Source organism: Macrobrachium nipponense, chromosome 41 (assembly GCF_015104395.2).
Source record: "Macrobrachium nipponense isolate FS-2020 chromosome 41, ASM1510439v2, whole genome shotgun sequence".
In the NCBI taxonomy this organism is placed as follows: Eukaryota; Metazoa; Arthropoda; class Malacostraca; order Decapoda; family Palaemonidae; genus Macrobrachium; species Macrobrachium nipponense.
The window spans coordinates 45,377,695-45,395,194 of NC_061102.1; the positions used below are offsets into that span (position 1 = coordinate 45,377,695).

At 34.4% G+C, this 17,500-nt stretch overlaps 1 protein-coding gene across 1 annotated transcript in view; it reads right to left on the reverse strand.

Moving 5' to 3' along the window:
* The window catches only part of LOC135212841 (dynein axonemal heavy chain 5-like), a 281,888-nt gene that overhangs the window by 241,948 nt on the left and 22,440 nt on the right, over positions 1 to 17,500 (reverse strand). The window contains 1 exon segment of the mRNA XM_064246609.1: positions 457 to 469. Within this exon segment, the coding sequence (XP_064102679.1) occupies positions 457 to 469 (13 nt within the window).

A 17,500-nucleotide genomic window follows, 5' to 3' on the forward strand; every position in this document is an offset into this window, starting at 1 on the left:
ATTTAACCAAGGAGACACTGAGAATTGAAGGTAATCAGTTCCTGTTAACTGAGAATAACATTTAGCAGACTGATGACCATACACCGAATTTTCTGTCTTTCTTTTTAATTTCTTTGTAACCTGTGCATAAATAACTTTAAGAAATTTGCAACCTATTCAAATATTTTTTTTATATGGATTCAGTTGTGGAAATTTGTCTATTCCAGTCTTGCCAATTACCCACTCTCCTTTATAACTTACATCCTTGTACATACACAGTAGATTATATGTACAGTTTATTTCTTTATATATTTATATATATATATATATATATATATATATATATAATATATATATATATATATATATATTGTACATAGAGACTCTAATAGTTCGAGCTTTTTGTACATAAAATGGCCAGCTTTTGAATGAAAAGAGAGATATAGGATTAGACATCCTCTCTTGACCACTTTCTACTTATCCTTTTTTCCTTGCTTATTATTATAATTATTATTATATTATTATTGTTACTATTATTATTATGTTTTGTATATATGTACAGGAAATCTACGTTGTTGTAATAACATTCTCTCAAATTCTTATAGGTTGGCTATAATGCATCGTCGAGGAGCCGTTGAGCATTTCGTGGTAGGTTTAGTCTTGTAGCTCTAAAAGAAAAATTGATGTACTGTACACAACTTTTTTCTGTGGAATGTGACCCATTGCACTGGTAAACCCAGTATTCTCTTCAATTTCTTTTTTCAGTCAGTAGCAAATATATAATGTGCAAAAGATACTGTGCATCAATAATGATTTGTAAAGTTTGTAGACTATGCAGTTTACAGATACCAGAGATGTTTTTCACTCTTACCTCTTCACTTGTTGACAATGCTCATGACTTAGAAAACCATAATCGAGTACTTGAAAAGAACATCGACCACCTACTCCCTTACAGGTGAAGATTCAATAATCCATTTTAATCGTGGCGCAGTTGAACTTGCATGGCAAGAGATAATAAGTCTTGAAAGGCAAAATCACATGTGACGCACAGTAACCGCAAACACACACTGTAAATATTATACCTTTCTTTCTCAAATCTTTCGCCCTTACAAGAGTTCGACTGCCCTTCGGACTGTTACGGGTAGTGTAATCTCGTGATACCGAGCAAAAGCTGGTAACGACTCACATCTCGATTTTCACTGTTGAATGACAGAACTTGGGTTATCATGGTCGTCAAGAGCTTCCGGAGAACTTGAAGATCCAGTTTCGCAACGTAGCCATGATGGTCCCCCGATCGGCAGATCATCATTCGCGTCAAACTTGCTTCCTGTGGGTTTTTAGAAAACATTACGCTGGCTCGGAAATTCCTTCACCCCTCTATAAGTATGGCGAAGAACAGCTCAACGAAACAGGTATTATCATAACTAATCTTATTGTGTGTGTGTGTGTGTGTGTGTATATATATAATATATATATATATATATATATATATATATGTATATATATATATATATCTAATAAAAGGAGCCCATACACCAAAATGTAGAGAAAAGTACTATATTTTCAGAGACTGCTGTCTCTCTCTTCATATACCTGAAGAGAGAGACAGACAGTCTCTGAAATATAGTACTTTCTCTCTACATTTGGTGTTTTTATGGCCTCCTTTTATTAGTGGAATTCTGTTGTTACAGAACATTTTTACCAGTCCTATATATATAGTATATATATTATATATATATATATATTATTATATGTATATATATATACATATATATATATATATATATATATTATATATATATATATATATATATATATATATATATGTATATATATATATATATATATATATATATATATATATATATATATATATATATATATATATATATATATATAATATACATATATATATATATATATATATATATATATATATATATATATATATATATTGTGTGTGTGTGTGTGTGTGTGTGTTCCTTCTTTTTCACCTTTGATTTTTGTCGTCTTTGTCATGGTAATGTTATACCGCACAGTGAATCCATTCTCTTTTAATAGCAGAGATGTTTGGCAAATTTTATTTTAGCTTTATTGACATCGTCATTTATCATTTACCAAGATGTGGTAAGGGTGATAGTTTTAACAATGATTTGTTATAAAAAAAAAGATCATAAGAATAAAAACTTGACATATCTTAAGCATTGGATAAATAAATAAGATTACAGAGGTGGTATGGGCAAGTGTTGAAGATGAATGGGCGAGGAGAGAGTGAAGAGGACCTTTGGAGGAGGAACCTGTTAGAGGAAAAAGATCGAGAGGGAGACAGAGAATTTGATGGCGAGATAAATGAAGGAAGATATGAAGAGAAGAGGTTTTGTGGAGGATGATGCCTATGATAGAAGGGGAAGAGTGGAGAGGGCACATCAGGTACGGACCCCTTAATGTAGGGTTAGCGTGGAAAGAAGGTACTTTTGATGATTTTCTTTGTATGGAGTAAGTGCAACTATCTTTGGTTTTGGCCGATGATACTTGAAACGAAGGTTCAATATGTGCAAATACAACTCAAGCTAGTGATTAAACAATAACTACTGCAAAGATTTAGTAGGTGGGGATTTGGGTCCTGCAGGAGTGGATGTTTATCGATCAATATTAGGCATTTTTTGTTTCGTTTTCAGTTTTAGTAATCGTTTACCGTATCATAAAGGCAACACGTTTCTGACTTTCATTACCTTTTATGACCACTAAAACGATGCCTTGCAAAGCTGGATAAGAGAGTAGCAGAATATCTTGAATGGGGTAGTATGAAGGCAAGATCGAGTATGAGGTAAGGCTAAGTCATTCAGTAAGCATGAGGGGGATAGGATATTCATACAAGATAGAAGAGGCCTACTGTCCATTTCAGAACCATGTGGCAAATCGTTTTGCAGGAATATCTTTCAAGGCTTTTAGTCGGACAGCGATGACATTCTCACAAAACATTTACAACACCCCCACCGCAATTTATAATGTTATAGAAGTTAGTCAAATCTATGTACTTCGCCGATTTACTCTTCTGATTTTAGTTGTAATCAGTCAGGAAACCAAACACCTGATCACAGGCTCCGGTAAGTCGCTTACTGCCCTTCCTTTATCAGCACCCCCCCCCCCCCCCCCCCAAAAAAAAAAGCAAGCTCCCAATCCTTTTATCCCGGCTCTCCCCCGCCTACCCACTCCTCTTCCCCCTCCATTTCTCAGAATTCTCTCTCTCTCTCTCTCTCTCTCTCTCTCTCTCTCTCTCTCTCTCTCTTCAGTTTGCACACACGGAGATAATAGATTTCTTACACATAGTTATTCTATAGTAACTTTGTTTAATAGTTTAAGAATAGAAATGTTTGTATAATAATGAATTGGTATTTAATGTACATGACTGTTATGGCTCGGTTGCAGTTTTGAATAGTAAATTTTCCTGAGCAATTTACTATAAATGTTCACCGGCATGCAATCGCAAAAAGTGGTTTATCGCTGGGTACTGAAGGTGTGCAACAATCACACTTCCAATGGCCAATTTGCTTATGTGCCCAAATATGTGCAAATGTGTAATTGCACTCCGAATTTCTAATATGTTCAGCCAAGAAAGGAAAGCTGGCACACTGAAAATAAGTCTTAACAGGTCATTATTAACCATGACACTTTTTATGTATAGCCTTATGCAAGCAATTGCAAAACAATGATAATTTTTTAGTGAAATTATAGTGATAACTATCATCAAACCCAAGTGTAAAAACCTAAGTAATCTTTGTTTTACCCCTTAATAATACTTTACATTTGTGAAGGTGCATTCGGCGAGCTATGAAGTTTGAGGAGGATTATAGGTCCTCTGACAATACCCATGACAAAATGGAACTTGTCATTGTCGCTTCTGATGTGATGGTGAGGATGAGCTATCACTTGACAGCGATGACAATAAAAATTAAATCTATGAATTCTTGTGTGTATCATAATCTATTAATTTTAGAAGTAACATTAATTATTTCATTATTTTACTGACACCATCTAATTGAAGAATAATTATGCCCATTGCCCTATCTATCTCATCACATTATACGAACAATTGAATAACAGGTACAGAAAAACGACCATACTCATACTTACAATCTAAGATCAAAATATATATTTTCCCGTGACAATTCCTAGACAAAACAGTAGAATGAGGTTGAACATCATAGTGGAGCTCATTACCAAAAACCAGTCAGTACAATGTTGGGATATGCACATTTCATTTATATAATGTGGCAAAATCATGCGATATAATAATGTACAATGTATGTATTTATATTTTCCAGTTGTATTGTGTAATTCAGACGAGAGAGAGAAGGGGTGGAAGGGATGGGTTTGCGAAGGGGATGATGGGAGCTTGTTGGTAAGGAAGGGAGGGAACTGACGAAGGAAGGGCAGTAAGTCGACATATCGGAGCCTGCGTTCAGGCGCTTCGGTTCTGACCAACTACAACTTTAAATCATAAGAGTAAACTCCTAAAGTATAGAAATTTGACTAGCTCCTATAACATTATTAATTACGGGTGGGTGTTGCAAACATTGTTAGAATGTCATCATTGTCCAACTAAAAGTCTTGGAGATATTCCCGCAAACCGATACATCGGGTCTGAAGTGGTAGTAGCTTGAAAATAGTTAGAAATTTTGATTGTTTAGGATTTACTTTAAGTGAAGAGGGAGAGGATGAAGCTAAGGATAAAAACAGGATGAAAGAAGCTTCAGGGAAATAGCAGGGAAAAGGCAGGAGTAGTGTTTGAGAAAAGAATGCGAAATAAATGACTTGTGTACATTCTGTCTTCCCCAATGGGCCATTTTGGGGACAATTTATCAGTCTGTCTTTAAGAAAGGTCAAGCATTTGTGTGTGTAAATCTGTATTAATATGATAAAACACGACTAATAGTTGACGATGTAAATGACACCCTCTTTAATGCCAAATGGGTTCATTGATCTAATCAAAAACATGACAAATAAAACCTCGAATCCATATTTGTTCTCAGGTGAATTTTCACGATGCTTTTCTGTAGCCCAGATCTGATGCATCCTTTCTCTGCCAGTCAACTGATAAGGATTAGGTTTCCTAACACATTTTTGTTACTGTTCCTCAAACTAATACTGTTACTGTTACTACTATTGCTCAAGATGCTAACTAAATAAAATAGCATTCGTTTTTTTTAATGAACAGTTAAATTTTATTAAGAGCTTATCACAATGGTTTTTACTTTTCAAGCCATGCAGTTCTGGCATTACATTATAAAAAACTAATACCTTAGAAGGATAGGTACCTATATACTGCTTTTATTCGCATGTACTTGTGAAACTAAAGACTACATACAAAGGTGTAACATACATTTGTAAGAATATTTATGGTAAAGCTAGCACGCCTATTAAAATATTCATCGCCCACCCAAGACCTCTATACACTATGATAAGATGAATTTCCACTTCCCTAACGTTTAAGGTCCACTACGACTTCGGATTACGGAACATTCTATCAGTTCTCCGGACTCTCGGAGCCTCTAAAAGAGCGAATCCCAAGGATTCAGAGGCGACGATCGTCATGAGAGTTCTCAGGGACATGAACCTTTCAAAGCTTGTCGGTAAGTTGAATGTTTAGTTTTAATATAAGATTACAGTTGACGATCAAAGCTCTGTTGTATGTTCGAATTCTAACTTTTAGAACGTTTATGATCAACCCCACGAATATTATATTTAATAACTAATCCCAGTGCACCTTCGAGCTAGTCATTGGGATATCAACGGCCAGTATGCAAGTAAATCAATCATGGTCATAGCAAGGATAGTGTCTCCTTACATCCTGTTTCTTTCCTTATTCATTTTCCTTCAATTATGTTGGGTAATAGTGTCTCCTTTATCTCCAGTTCTTTCCTTATCTATTTTCCTTCATTTACTTTGGGTAATAGTGCCTCTTTATATCCGTTTCTTTCCTTATTCAATTTCCTGACTTATGTTGGGTAATAGTGCCTGACTACCCCTGTTTCTTTCCTTATTTATTTTCCTTAATTTTCGTAGGATAATAGTGTCTCCTTTATCCCAGTTTCCGTTTCCTTCTTTACTCATTATTCCTTCATTTATGTTGGGTAATAGTGTCTGCCTATCCCCAATTCTTCCCTTACTCATTTTCCTTCACATATGTTAAGTAATAGCGTTTCCCAATCCCCGTTTACTTTCTTACTCATTTTCCTTCATTTACGTTGGGTAATAGCTTCTCTCTTATCCGCGCTTCTTTCCCTACTTATTTGCCTTCATTTATGTTGGGTAATAGTGTCTACCTATCCCCGTTTCTTTCCTTACTCATTTTGCTTCATTTATATTTGATAATAGCGTCTCCTTATCCCGTTTCTTTCCTTACTCATTATTAGGTATAAAAGTGGCTTCAATTTCACTGTCAATTGATGGTCAAAAGGTATATGTCATACAGTGACACGTCACTTAATGTAAAATTAACCCCAAATTTTGACATTGAATGAAATATGATTTATATCTATAAAATAGCATATTTTCTCTTCTTTTTGTTTACAGATCAAGATGAACCTTTATTCATGTCCCTTATTGACGATTTGTTTCCAAATATGGCTCAAGAAAAAGGTTATTATAACCAGCTTACAACAAACATAGCGGAGGTTGTCGCCGAAATGGGATTAATCAACCATCCTCCTTGGACATTGAAGCTTGTACAGGTAGTTTTATATTTAGCATTTATTGCAGTTTGTTTTTACGTATTTATTTATTTATGTATTCATTTTGCTTTGTCAGTTTACCTTATTATCACTTGAAATCCATGCATAATACCGTATGCAGTAGAGATATGTTCTTAACTCACAGTGAGAGCGAACCCATAATAAACATCAAATTTTCTAAGATATTATTCCTTTATTTGTTATTAAAACTTTTTGTAGTCAAAGAGTACGAATTTTATAAGTGAGCTGTTAAAAATAAAGGAAAACTTTCGACGTTAACAATTATTTCAATTCTTTCTCTCTACGTACACCTCAACCACCTCCCTTCACAAATCGGCGTTAGTCTTCCGACTACAAAATACACTTGGTAAAATAAGACGGTCGATATACTCTTATGTCAACGACGTAATCGGAAGTCAGAATACTTACGTCATTTGGGCATTGCAGTCCGTGAATTACTCTTATTTTCATTTCCATTCTTTTGCATTTTATTTATTTCCCCGGCCAGGTTAGATATCACCTCTATCTAATTTTCAGGAATGCTAGCTAATACCTGTGTTATTTTAGTAATGTAGGGTACTTTTATATTTGTCCTTTTTCAGCTTTCACCTTTGTAATGGCATTATTATTCTTTCGTCTTTATTGATTTGAGGGCCACCTGTGTATTGTAGTCTTTTTGTATTTTATTGTAGATTGTATATTCTCTGGATTCTTTTCAAGTCTCAGGAGGCTTAGAAAGACACAGCGAAGTTTTTCTCACTTCATTCACACCAGCGATACATACACAAGTATAAGAAAACATACAAATATAGTTTGTCTTGAGGGTAGAGGAGAAGTGTTAATGTTTGAAGCCTTTCTACCCCACGGCTGGTAAGGCATACAACCTCACCATATGGATGTTCTGTTGCTTCTCGCAACTCTTTCTCTCTTTTTTTATTATCTCTCTCTCTCTCTCTCTCTCTCTCTCTCTGTCTACCCTTCTGTCTATATGTTATCTTATACTTGTGTATGTATCGCTAGTGTAAATGAAGTAAGAACAATTTCTCTGTGTCCTTCTAAGCCTCCTGAGACTTGAAAAGTATCCAGAGAATATAGTCTCCACATTGGAACTAATATCATTTCATGTATGTTAACCGAAGGGGAATTTTTGAGTTGACAATAAATTCGCCCTCTCGTGGATTCAAACCAGCGGACAGAGGAGAAATCAGGACTTCAGTAAAGTTACCATACTTGGCCAACAAGTGAGGTTGGCCAAGTCGGTAACGTCACTGAAGTACTGATTTCTCCACTGTCGACTAGTTCGAATCCGTGTGAGGAGAAATGAACATATTTTCACACATGTCAACTGAAAGGGAATTTTTAGTTAAGCATAATTTCTCCTCAGTCGACAGTGGAGAAATCAATACTTCAGTGAAGTTACTGACTCGGCCAACCTCACTTGCTGGCCAAGTAGGTAACATTACTGAGGTCCTGATTTTCTCCTCTGTCCGCTAGTTCGGAATCCACGAAAGGACGAATTTATTGTCAACTCAAAATTCCCTTCAGTTAACATACATGAAATTGTATTTGTTCCAAGCTGGAGAGCGAATTGGATATTAAAGGCACACACACACACACACACGCACACATGTAAAATATATATATATATATATATATATAATATATATATATATATATTATATATATATTTAATATATATGTATATATATATATATATATATATATATATATATATATATATATATACATTATATATATATATATATATATTATATATATATATATATAATATATATATATATATATATATATATATATATATATATAAATATATATATAAATAATATATATATATATATATATATATATATATATATATATATATATATATATATATATATATATATTATATATTGCTACTTTCAAAATGCATATATCCCCTTTGTGACTATATAAAAATGTTATGTAGAATTGTGCAAACATTATTTCAGATTCCTCCTAGATAGCTTAGAGATAGGATGTTTTAAAATTCGTTGTGGTTTCAGATTTTCGGCATTTTACATATGTAAAAGAATACATATAATGTAGGACGTAAAAAGAGAGAGATTTTCTTTGTCCATTCGACACTACGATTGTTTCCCTATTATGTCAACACTTTGAGATTAGAGGGTCTGCCGAGATCCGTTTTGCTTTCCTGATCTGTCAACGTGTTTGATAAGCGAGCTCAAATCTTCATTTGTTTGTGTTTTTTGGGAATCTGTCATCGTATGTGATAAGCCTTCTGCGCCGTGTTCGATCGAATAGAGTACATGTCTTTTTTTTAACAGAATCGTCTCATACGTGTATGTCTTTGATCAAAAGCCACGTGGAGGTTACACATTTTGTAAGTAAGATTGGGTAAGCTTTCGAAGCTTCTAGAAGCATTATTGTCTCAAAACGTTTTGTGTCATCTCCTCAGTCCAGTTCCACAAAGGAAGAGAATTACATTACATCTTAGAAAACCGCGAGGCGATCACATCTCTCTCTCCCGTTTTTCTCTCTCTTTTTTCTCTGCGACATCCTTGAGATTATATTAACGTAATGTAAATTGGTCACTCGTAACTTGTGAGAATTTCATATTTGATATTTCTTAGAGTTTATTTAGTGTTTTTTGTGGAATCTGAACAAACATTGTTTCGTAACGGCGCCTGGTTTTTGGTAAAGTGAAAGAAGCCTGCAGCAAAGAAAGAAGTTGGTATACCAAGGTAAAGTGTGTTATATTTTTATTAGTTGCAACTGATCACTAATAACGGATAGAACTGTGGTTAACTAATAACTAATATCTAATGGTTTTGATAGTTTGGTAAAGAAACTAATACCTGATAGGAATAGTGGTTAGTGTTAACTAATAACAGATGGTTACGAAGGTTTGGTAAAAAACTGGAATGGTTAACAATGTTTTTGAGTGAAAAAAAGATTTACCACTTTTACACATTGCCTTAAATTTTTGGTTTGTTTTGAAAAAACTTTGATTTGTTTTCCCATTGTTTTGTGCACTTGTTCATTTTCTTATTGAAGTGTGCCTTTTTTATTTTATATTTTCAATTTGCATTCACAATTGAATTGACTTAGTTATTTTCATTTGCTTAATCATTGCCACATTCAATTAATTTAACACTTTGTGAATTCATTTTTTTGAATTTACTTTTTTAGAATTTCTTTTCAAGTTTTATTATTGTTTAGCACTTGTGAATTAATTTCTAATTTTCAATTATTGCCTAACACTTTTGAATTTCAATTGAATTTAATTTTCTTGAATTTTGTGATAAATTAATTTTGATTTAATTTAACTTAATTGATTCAAGAATTAATTATACTTTACTTTGTTTTCAAGTAACAGTAATTTCCCTGATATTATGATTTTACTTATAAATTTTGAGTTTCATAATAAATTTTTGTATTTAAAATTTTTATAAGTATTTCATTTCTAACCAGTATATTTGCATTTGATTATATTTATGTTAGGTAGAAACATAGAGTTGTGATTAATCTGCTTTCCTTCAATTTACTTGAAGTGACTTAAGAACCAGGGAAGTACTTAGACTTCTGAAATCAGGGAAATACTTAGACTTTTAAAGTTGCTGATGGAGTGATGCCCTTTGATTAATTTAATTACTTACAAGATTACCTCACACTTGTTTTGATGAACTTAGTCTGATTTTCTGCAATACTGGTAAGTTGTTAAGGGATCACTTGTTGGCTTTAGAGTTTAGAGTATTCAGTCGTTTAGTACCTGTTATTGAGGGTTCAGAGTTGTCTGGCTTTTGGTGAGGTAATAAATGATGAATGGTAACCAGATACTTGGCACTTCGTATATATATATATATAATATATATATATATATATATATATATATATATATTATATATATATATATATATATAATCAGAGTTTTCCCATCTAGTAATCTGTCCTACTTATCGAACTAGAGAATAAATTCTGAAACGTGAGAGAAGAAACAACCTGGTATCCATGACACAAATGCCATGGAGAAAGTATCTACCATACTTGGCATTAATATAAGGAAAGTGAGTTCTGTTGATCAGCCATTATCATAATCGCTTAAACAATATCTACCAATTCACGTAATGTATGTTACTATGCCTTATCCAATCGGGTTGCGTCCTCTGAGTTTTTCTTTTTTTCTCAAGTCAAAACCTTTGTACCTAAGAAAAAATGACTAATCGAAAAACTATTCCTCTTTCTTTCTTCAAGCTTTATGAAACCCAGAGAGTTCGACACGGGATGATGACGCTGGGTCCAAGTGGAGCGGGAAAGACAAAATGTATTCAAGTCCTGATGAAAGCGCTGACCAAATTGGGAAAACCTCACAGGTATTCACTACAACTGTATTTGCATAACTTAGTACATTATCATACTTATGAGTTTATTTATCAGTTTTGATACTGATTTCATGTTTTTAATTTTAATTCGTTTGGAAGACATGGAGCTGAACCTTGGGCCTCATCACAGTTAGAAATATTGCCTAATACTTTCGCTCAAATATTCGGGGCCTAAAGTCAGATTTTCTAGATCTACAGAATTGTATCCATGCCTACGATTCTATACTTATATCTGAGGTTTTTGTAAGTAGTAATTAGTCAAAGTTTGAGTTTTTAATGCTTGGTTTTGATAGCCCTGACGTTATTTATATTCGTAACATTCCACATGTGCAAGGTATGGCTGCATACACTAAGTCTAGACAAACTATTTATCATCAGAAAAATTTGGAGTGTAGATGCCATAAAGTTTTTTTTTTCAGTAAGTTCCACATTGTTTACATATTTGCTGTTAACCGTAATCCTATATATGACTGTCTTTTGGAAAGGATTAGTCACAATATTCAAAAGCTTCATTCATTATTGTGGAAACTGTAATGCAAAGCATAGATAGTAAGTGGCTAGATTCAAATTCCACAGATCAACATGGCAGGTCTGCCCTTGAATTCTGGTACTAGATTAGACCTCATATTCATAGGTGTTCCAGTTATTGTGAAGTCCTAGGTCTGTGAATATATTGGCACTTCTGATCATTACAACATTGATGTAGACATATCTGTTAATCAGTATATTCCTGATTCGACTATTGGAAAAGCGGTCTGGTTGAAATCCAGAACCAATTGAGATCTTATTATTGAAGCTAGTCAGGCACTTAATATTACAGATGCTATATTAAATCCTGATCACCATCAGTAGTTGAATAAAATGCTGATGGCTATTTTAATTAGATATATTCCTAGAAAGGTCATCAAATTTAGACAAATGACCAGAAATGGTTTGAAGATATATGTAGACGAGCCTACCATGACAAAGAGACCAAATTCAACCCATGGAGACGAAATCGTTCCAATGAAAATTACACTACTTTTGGTGAGTTTCACCAAGCTGCGAATTGAACTTACCATACAGCAGAGAGACATTACAATAACTCCTTGACGGGGAAACTTGAAGGAATTACTCAGCCTCATCTGTGGTTGACCAAATTGATATCATCTATCTTTGGGCCATGCTTATATTTCATCCCACCTCTACTAACAGATGATGGTAGATTGGTTACAGGCCCTTGGGAAAAGACTGAAGTGCTTCATCTAGCTTTTGAAACTAAGCAATCAGCTGGGGATGTCCCTCTCCCTGATACTTTTTATTCTGAACCTCCTCTTACAAAATTTGCATTTTGCTCCAGGAATGTTAAGAAAATTCTTTGTTTTTGAAAAAAAATATATAGTATGTCATCTCCTAAGTTTAGTAGATTCTATAGATCATTATGTCGACATAGCATCTTTACAGATGAGCCACATGCTTAGTAATACAATGCCTGTTCCAAAAGAGTGGCATTCTGCAGACTGTATTAAGTACAGGCCAATATTTATTCTCCAGCTATTCTTAAAAGTTGATGAAAAATTCTTTTTCAAGCCACCATATAAAGTATGTGGAATCTAAAAGAATTGTTAGCTAAGTAGTGTAAATATGTATTACAGGACTCAGTAGGCTACCTGTGATGCTCTTTTATACTTAATATGCCATTTGCAAGGGACCTTGATGAGGGTTTTGAGTTCAGAGTAATTCAAAAAAGATTTTACTGCTACTTTTAATTTAGTAATTACAGGGACATTCTATAAACTTCAGAATCTTGGAGTGGGTGGATATGCTTTAGGATTACTTCCAGATTTCCTTATAGGCAGACAACAGCGAGTTGTTGTGGACAGGATCTTTAGTGAAACAAAACCTATTATGTCTAGAGTTTCACAAGTCAGTGTTTGGTTCACTGTTAATTTTAACGTATAAGAGTGATAAGCTTGTTGGCCTGAAAAAAAGATTGTTCAGTATGAAGACGATGCGACACTTGTAGGCATAGTAAAGTCTCCCACTTATGAGAAATAAAGCTGCCTTCAGCCTCAATCGGGACATGAACTGGATCAGGGAATGGTGTAGTCGGTGAGGTATGAGGCTAAACTCTAGTGAAACAAAAACACTTTATTAGCAGGTCTTGTACTGATTCTCACCCCATCTTCCCCTTAGTCGGATGGAACTTTCCCGATTGAGTCTGAAGCTTTAACCATTGATAGGTTTAACTTTAGACTCACATTCAACTTTTGAGAAACTCCTAATGAAATTTTCAACAAATGCCGCACGAAAGTTAGCTATTGTTCGCAAGACCTCACATATTTGTATTTTAGGTCACTTGTGGTTCCTTCACTGGAATACTGTTTTCCGGTGTGGGGGATTGTCCTGCTTCTTCTGGAGGATTTATTATCTCTTTTAGATAGAGTGGTTTCGTGGTGATAGTTGGTCTGTTTCCTAATAATGCCATTTATTAGGGCAAAAAAACTCTCTATCACGAGAGTATATATAATGTTTCTAAAGGGTCCACAATAATACAAAGTGTAAAAGTCCGTGTATAATTTTGAAGACTTTACAGAAAGCTTTCGAACCCTTCCCTGGGATTTTGGACCGAAGATGAACCGAGGGAAGGGTTCGAAAGCTTTCTGTAAAGTCTTCAAAATTATACACGGACTTTTTACACTTTGTATTATTGTGGACCCCTTTAGAACAATACCATTTATGTCTTGGAGACTTGGACCATGGACGGGTACTCTCTTGTTTTTTCACTTTTTTCTAAGTTGTATTTCAATAGAGATCTTTCACGTTACAATTGATCCCTGATCCCCTTTTCCTGCCGAGAGAAGCCAGATTCGCTAAACAGCAGCACAGTATATAGTGAATGTGTTTCGCTGTCGAACCTCCGAGTTCCAGAAGTCTTTTTATTCCTCGTACTGTTGGACTGTGGAAATACCTCGCAGCGGATGTCCAGTTGGAAGTTTCGGAAGTTCAAGGAAAACGCAGTGCACAAGTAGCCTAATACTCTTCTTACCTTTTAATATATTTTTTATCTATTTAATAATCATTTTTTTTAATCAAGTGGGATCTCTTCTTTTTCTATTTCCCTTTACTTTTCCTCTTACTTCTTCCTAACGAGCACCATATTCTTTGGACGCTATTTTTCAAGTCAATGGCCCCTGTTGGCTTGTTTATTTACTTTAAAAGATTTAATGATGTATTATGTATATTTCAAATTTTTGTAAACCTGACGTACCAATAAAAAAACTGCACTCCTTTTTTATCATTCGCCCCTATTTCTCGTAATTACATGTTTATCACTATTTCAGCTTTTGGTACATATTAACTCCACGAACTGTTTATCAATTTTAAAATTTATTTTTCCTTTTCTAACCAACTGATCTCGTGTTTTTTTTTTTTTTTTCTTTTTTTTACCTTCTGTGACCCCCTTCCAATTACCACACATTCTTTGCAAGCCTGAATAATAATGACAGTAATAATACAATACAGGTTCAATATCAATTACCTATTCTTTATCCCATTCGCCAGATGTAACACCTTCCTTTAAAGAAAATTACCCTCTGTTGCCCCAAAGTCCAGCCTGATCTGCTTCCGATAGATACATAAGGGAATAATGATAAACATGCCGTTAGTTAAATGGCGGCTTAATATATTTTTTTTCTATTCCAATTTAACAGAGAACTACGTAAATGAATCCTAAAGCAATTACCTCTGCCAGATGTTTTGGGAGACTGGATGTCGCAACTAACGACTGGACAGATGGAATATTTTCGACCCTCTGGAGGAAGACTCTCAAGCTAAAAAAGGTTCGTTTGTAGCGTGACGGGGTAAGGGGGCTGGTTGTGACCACCCGGACATGAGAGTTATATCGAAACTACTAATTTATTTTGTACATACAACTCAGATATGTAATACGAATCATACACAATCCCTATATCTAATGCGACCCATATTCTAATTTGTCGTCAATGGATTACTTCATGAAAAAGGTCCTTCGTCATTTAAAATATCATTAATAATAATCCTTCTTTTCTTTCTAATGAATGATTTTCACTTTGCTGACTAATGATAATACTAACAGTATACACGCACCCGCGCCATTTTCTCAAACAACCGATTAGTTTTTTTTTTTCTTTCTTTCTTTTTTGGTTCACATGGAGTGTTTTATGAATAGGCACATAAAGTTATTTACTGAAGACAAAAGTTATAAATAAAAACAACAGTACGGAACGACCCTCTTTTTATGATTCAGTCTTCGCTGTTTAGAAAAAAAAAAAATATATCATTTGTTTTAGAGCCATCATCATATTTCGGGAGATCTTTCCCATATCTCACTGAGCTTTACATAAATGAGGTAGTTACACGTTGGCCGAGTGTATTTTGCGCTCGGCTACCAACCCGGTGGTCCGAGTTCCGAAGTTCGATTCTCGGCTCGGTCCAACGGGGGAACCAGAGGAATTTATTTCTGGTGATAGAAATTCATTTTTTGATACAATGTGGTTCGGATCCCACAATAAGCTGTAGGTCCCGTTGCTAGGTAACCAATTGGTTCCTAGTCACGTAAAAATGTCTAATCCTTCTGACCAGCCCTAGGAGAGCTGTTAATCAGCTCAGTGGTCTGGTAAAACTAAGATATACTTAACTTAACATAAATGAGGTAGGATCAGGGTAGGTCCGAATAGCCTAACTGTTGTTATCAAAGGATGTATTGCAAAGCCTCCTTTGATAACAACAATTAGGGCACTCGGACCTACCCTGATCCTGCAAAGCTTAATTTTTGCAAAATAGCCAGGCTACATTAGTCAGTCGGTAGTACTGAACTGTGTCAAGATAACTGGAGATATTTATCATTTACAGTTAACAATCAGCACAATAAAAGCATAATGAAATTACGGAGGGTGTTGCATAAGAATTTAGAATTTTTCGTGATGAAGAGTAGAGGCACAGGCTGTCATTTAAGGCTCCAAATGCTGGCTGTCTACGACTGAGGGCTTGCCTTAAGGTGATTGGCTGACTGATGCGTCTGGCTGTCTCCATCATTCGTCGGTGATGAATGCCATCTCAGCGGGAAAGAATCTTATGTGCATTGGGTTCAAATAAAATATACTTACAAGGGACCAACTAGAAAGATTGATTGAAGTCTCAAACACGCCCTACAATTAGGATCTGTGGAATGTGTTGGCTGTCATGCTAGACCAAGGTAACATGGGCAGGGGAATGAAAGCCAAAGTTTTGACAGAGAAAGAGACGAAAAAAATATGATAAAATAGAGCAAAAGATGGGTTTTCGCCTCTCATATAAACAAACACTGTTGTAAAAAAAACAATTAATTTAATCTACATAATTTGCAGCACATCCATACTCCACAGTACAGTAAAATTGTAATGACTTTAAAAAATCTTTAAATTCTGAAGGTGTTTTTCATGGCTTTTGTAAACATTGCCAGAGAATGGAACGAGGAATTGATCCACAGATTTAATTAAATATCTGTTTTAGCAGTAACTTCTATAACTAGAACTACGCCTATTAATAGGAAAACAATGATGTTGTGATTTTTTTATGGGATGAGAAAATTTTCTTAAATCATACTCAGAAAAAACAATTTCATCTGTTTCACTTGGTAAAATTCTCTCTCGCTCCATTGACTGTATGTCTAAAATCTACTAAAACAATGGCACATGAATTCAATTAATATAAATATTATGCAGAATCCGTGAGAATTGTGTCCTGTTCGCAAATTTGGGACATATACTAGTACTACACCGGCCCCTCCTTTTTTTTTTTTTTTTTTTTTGGGGGGGGGGGGCATTACTCTATAGGTTAGGTTGGTTCAAAGTATTTAAATTCTGTTACTTGGGTGTTCGAAACTTAATGAGATTATTTTCGAGAAAATTCTATGGTTAGTTTTTGATACATGGCATCCCGCTTTTTTGGGGAAGGTTGGTATTCGGTTACAGCTCGGAAATATGCGGCCCGTTTGTGGCGTTATGAGCGCAGGAATTTGATAAAGAATCGTGGGCGTATTCGACCTGAGCAGTCAACACGAAATCCCATTTCCGTCATATAGAGCAAGAACAAATTATATATAGAGCTTGAAAAACAAAACAAAACGGGATTACTTTATTGCTGAAGTAATATCAGAAAATGTAAATCAAAATGTTTTTTATTTCCAAGTTCCCTTCTAAACGTAAGCAAAAATTGAAAACCTTCCAATTGAAATAAGTATTTGTTTTTCTATAATAAATCTGCTTATTAGCTCAAATCTTTCATGAGAGAAGCTTTTACGGAATAAAATGTTCTTTCCTTGACAAGAAAATGCTACTGCATGAACATATGTATATATATATATATATATATATATATATATATATATATATATATATATATATA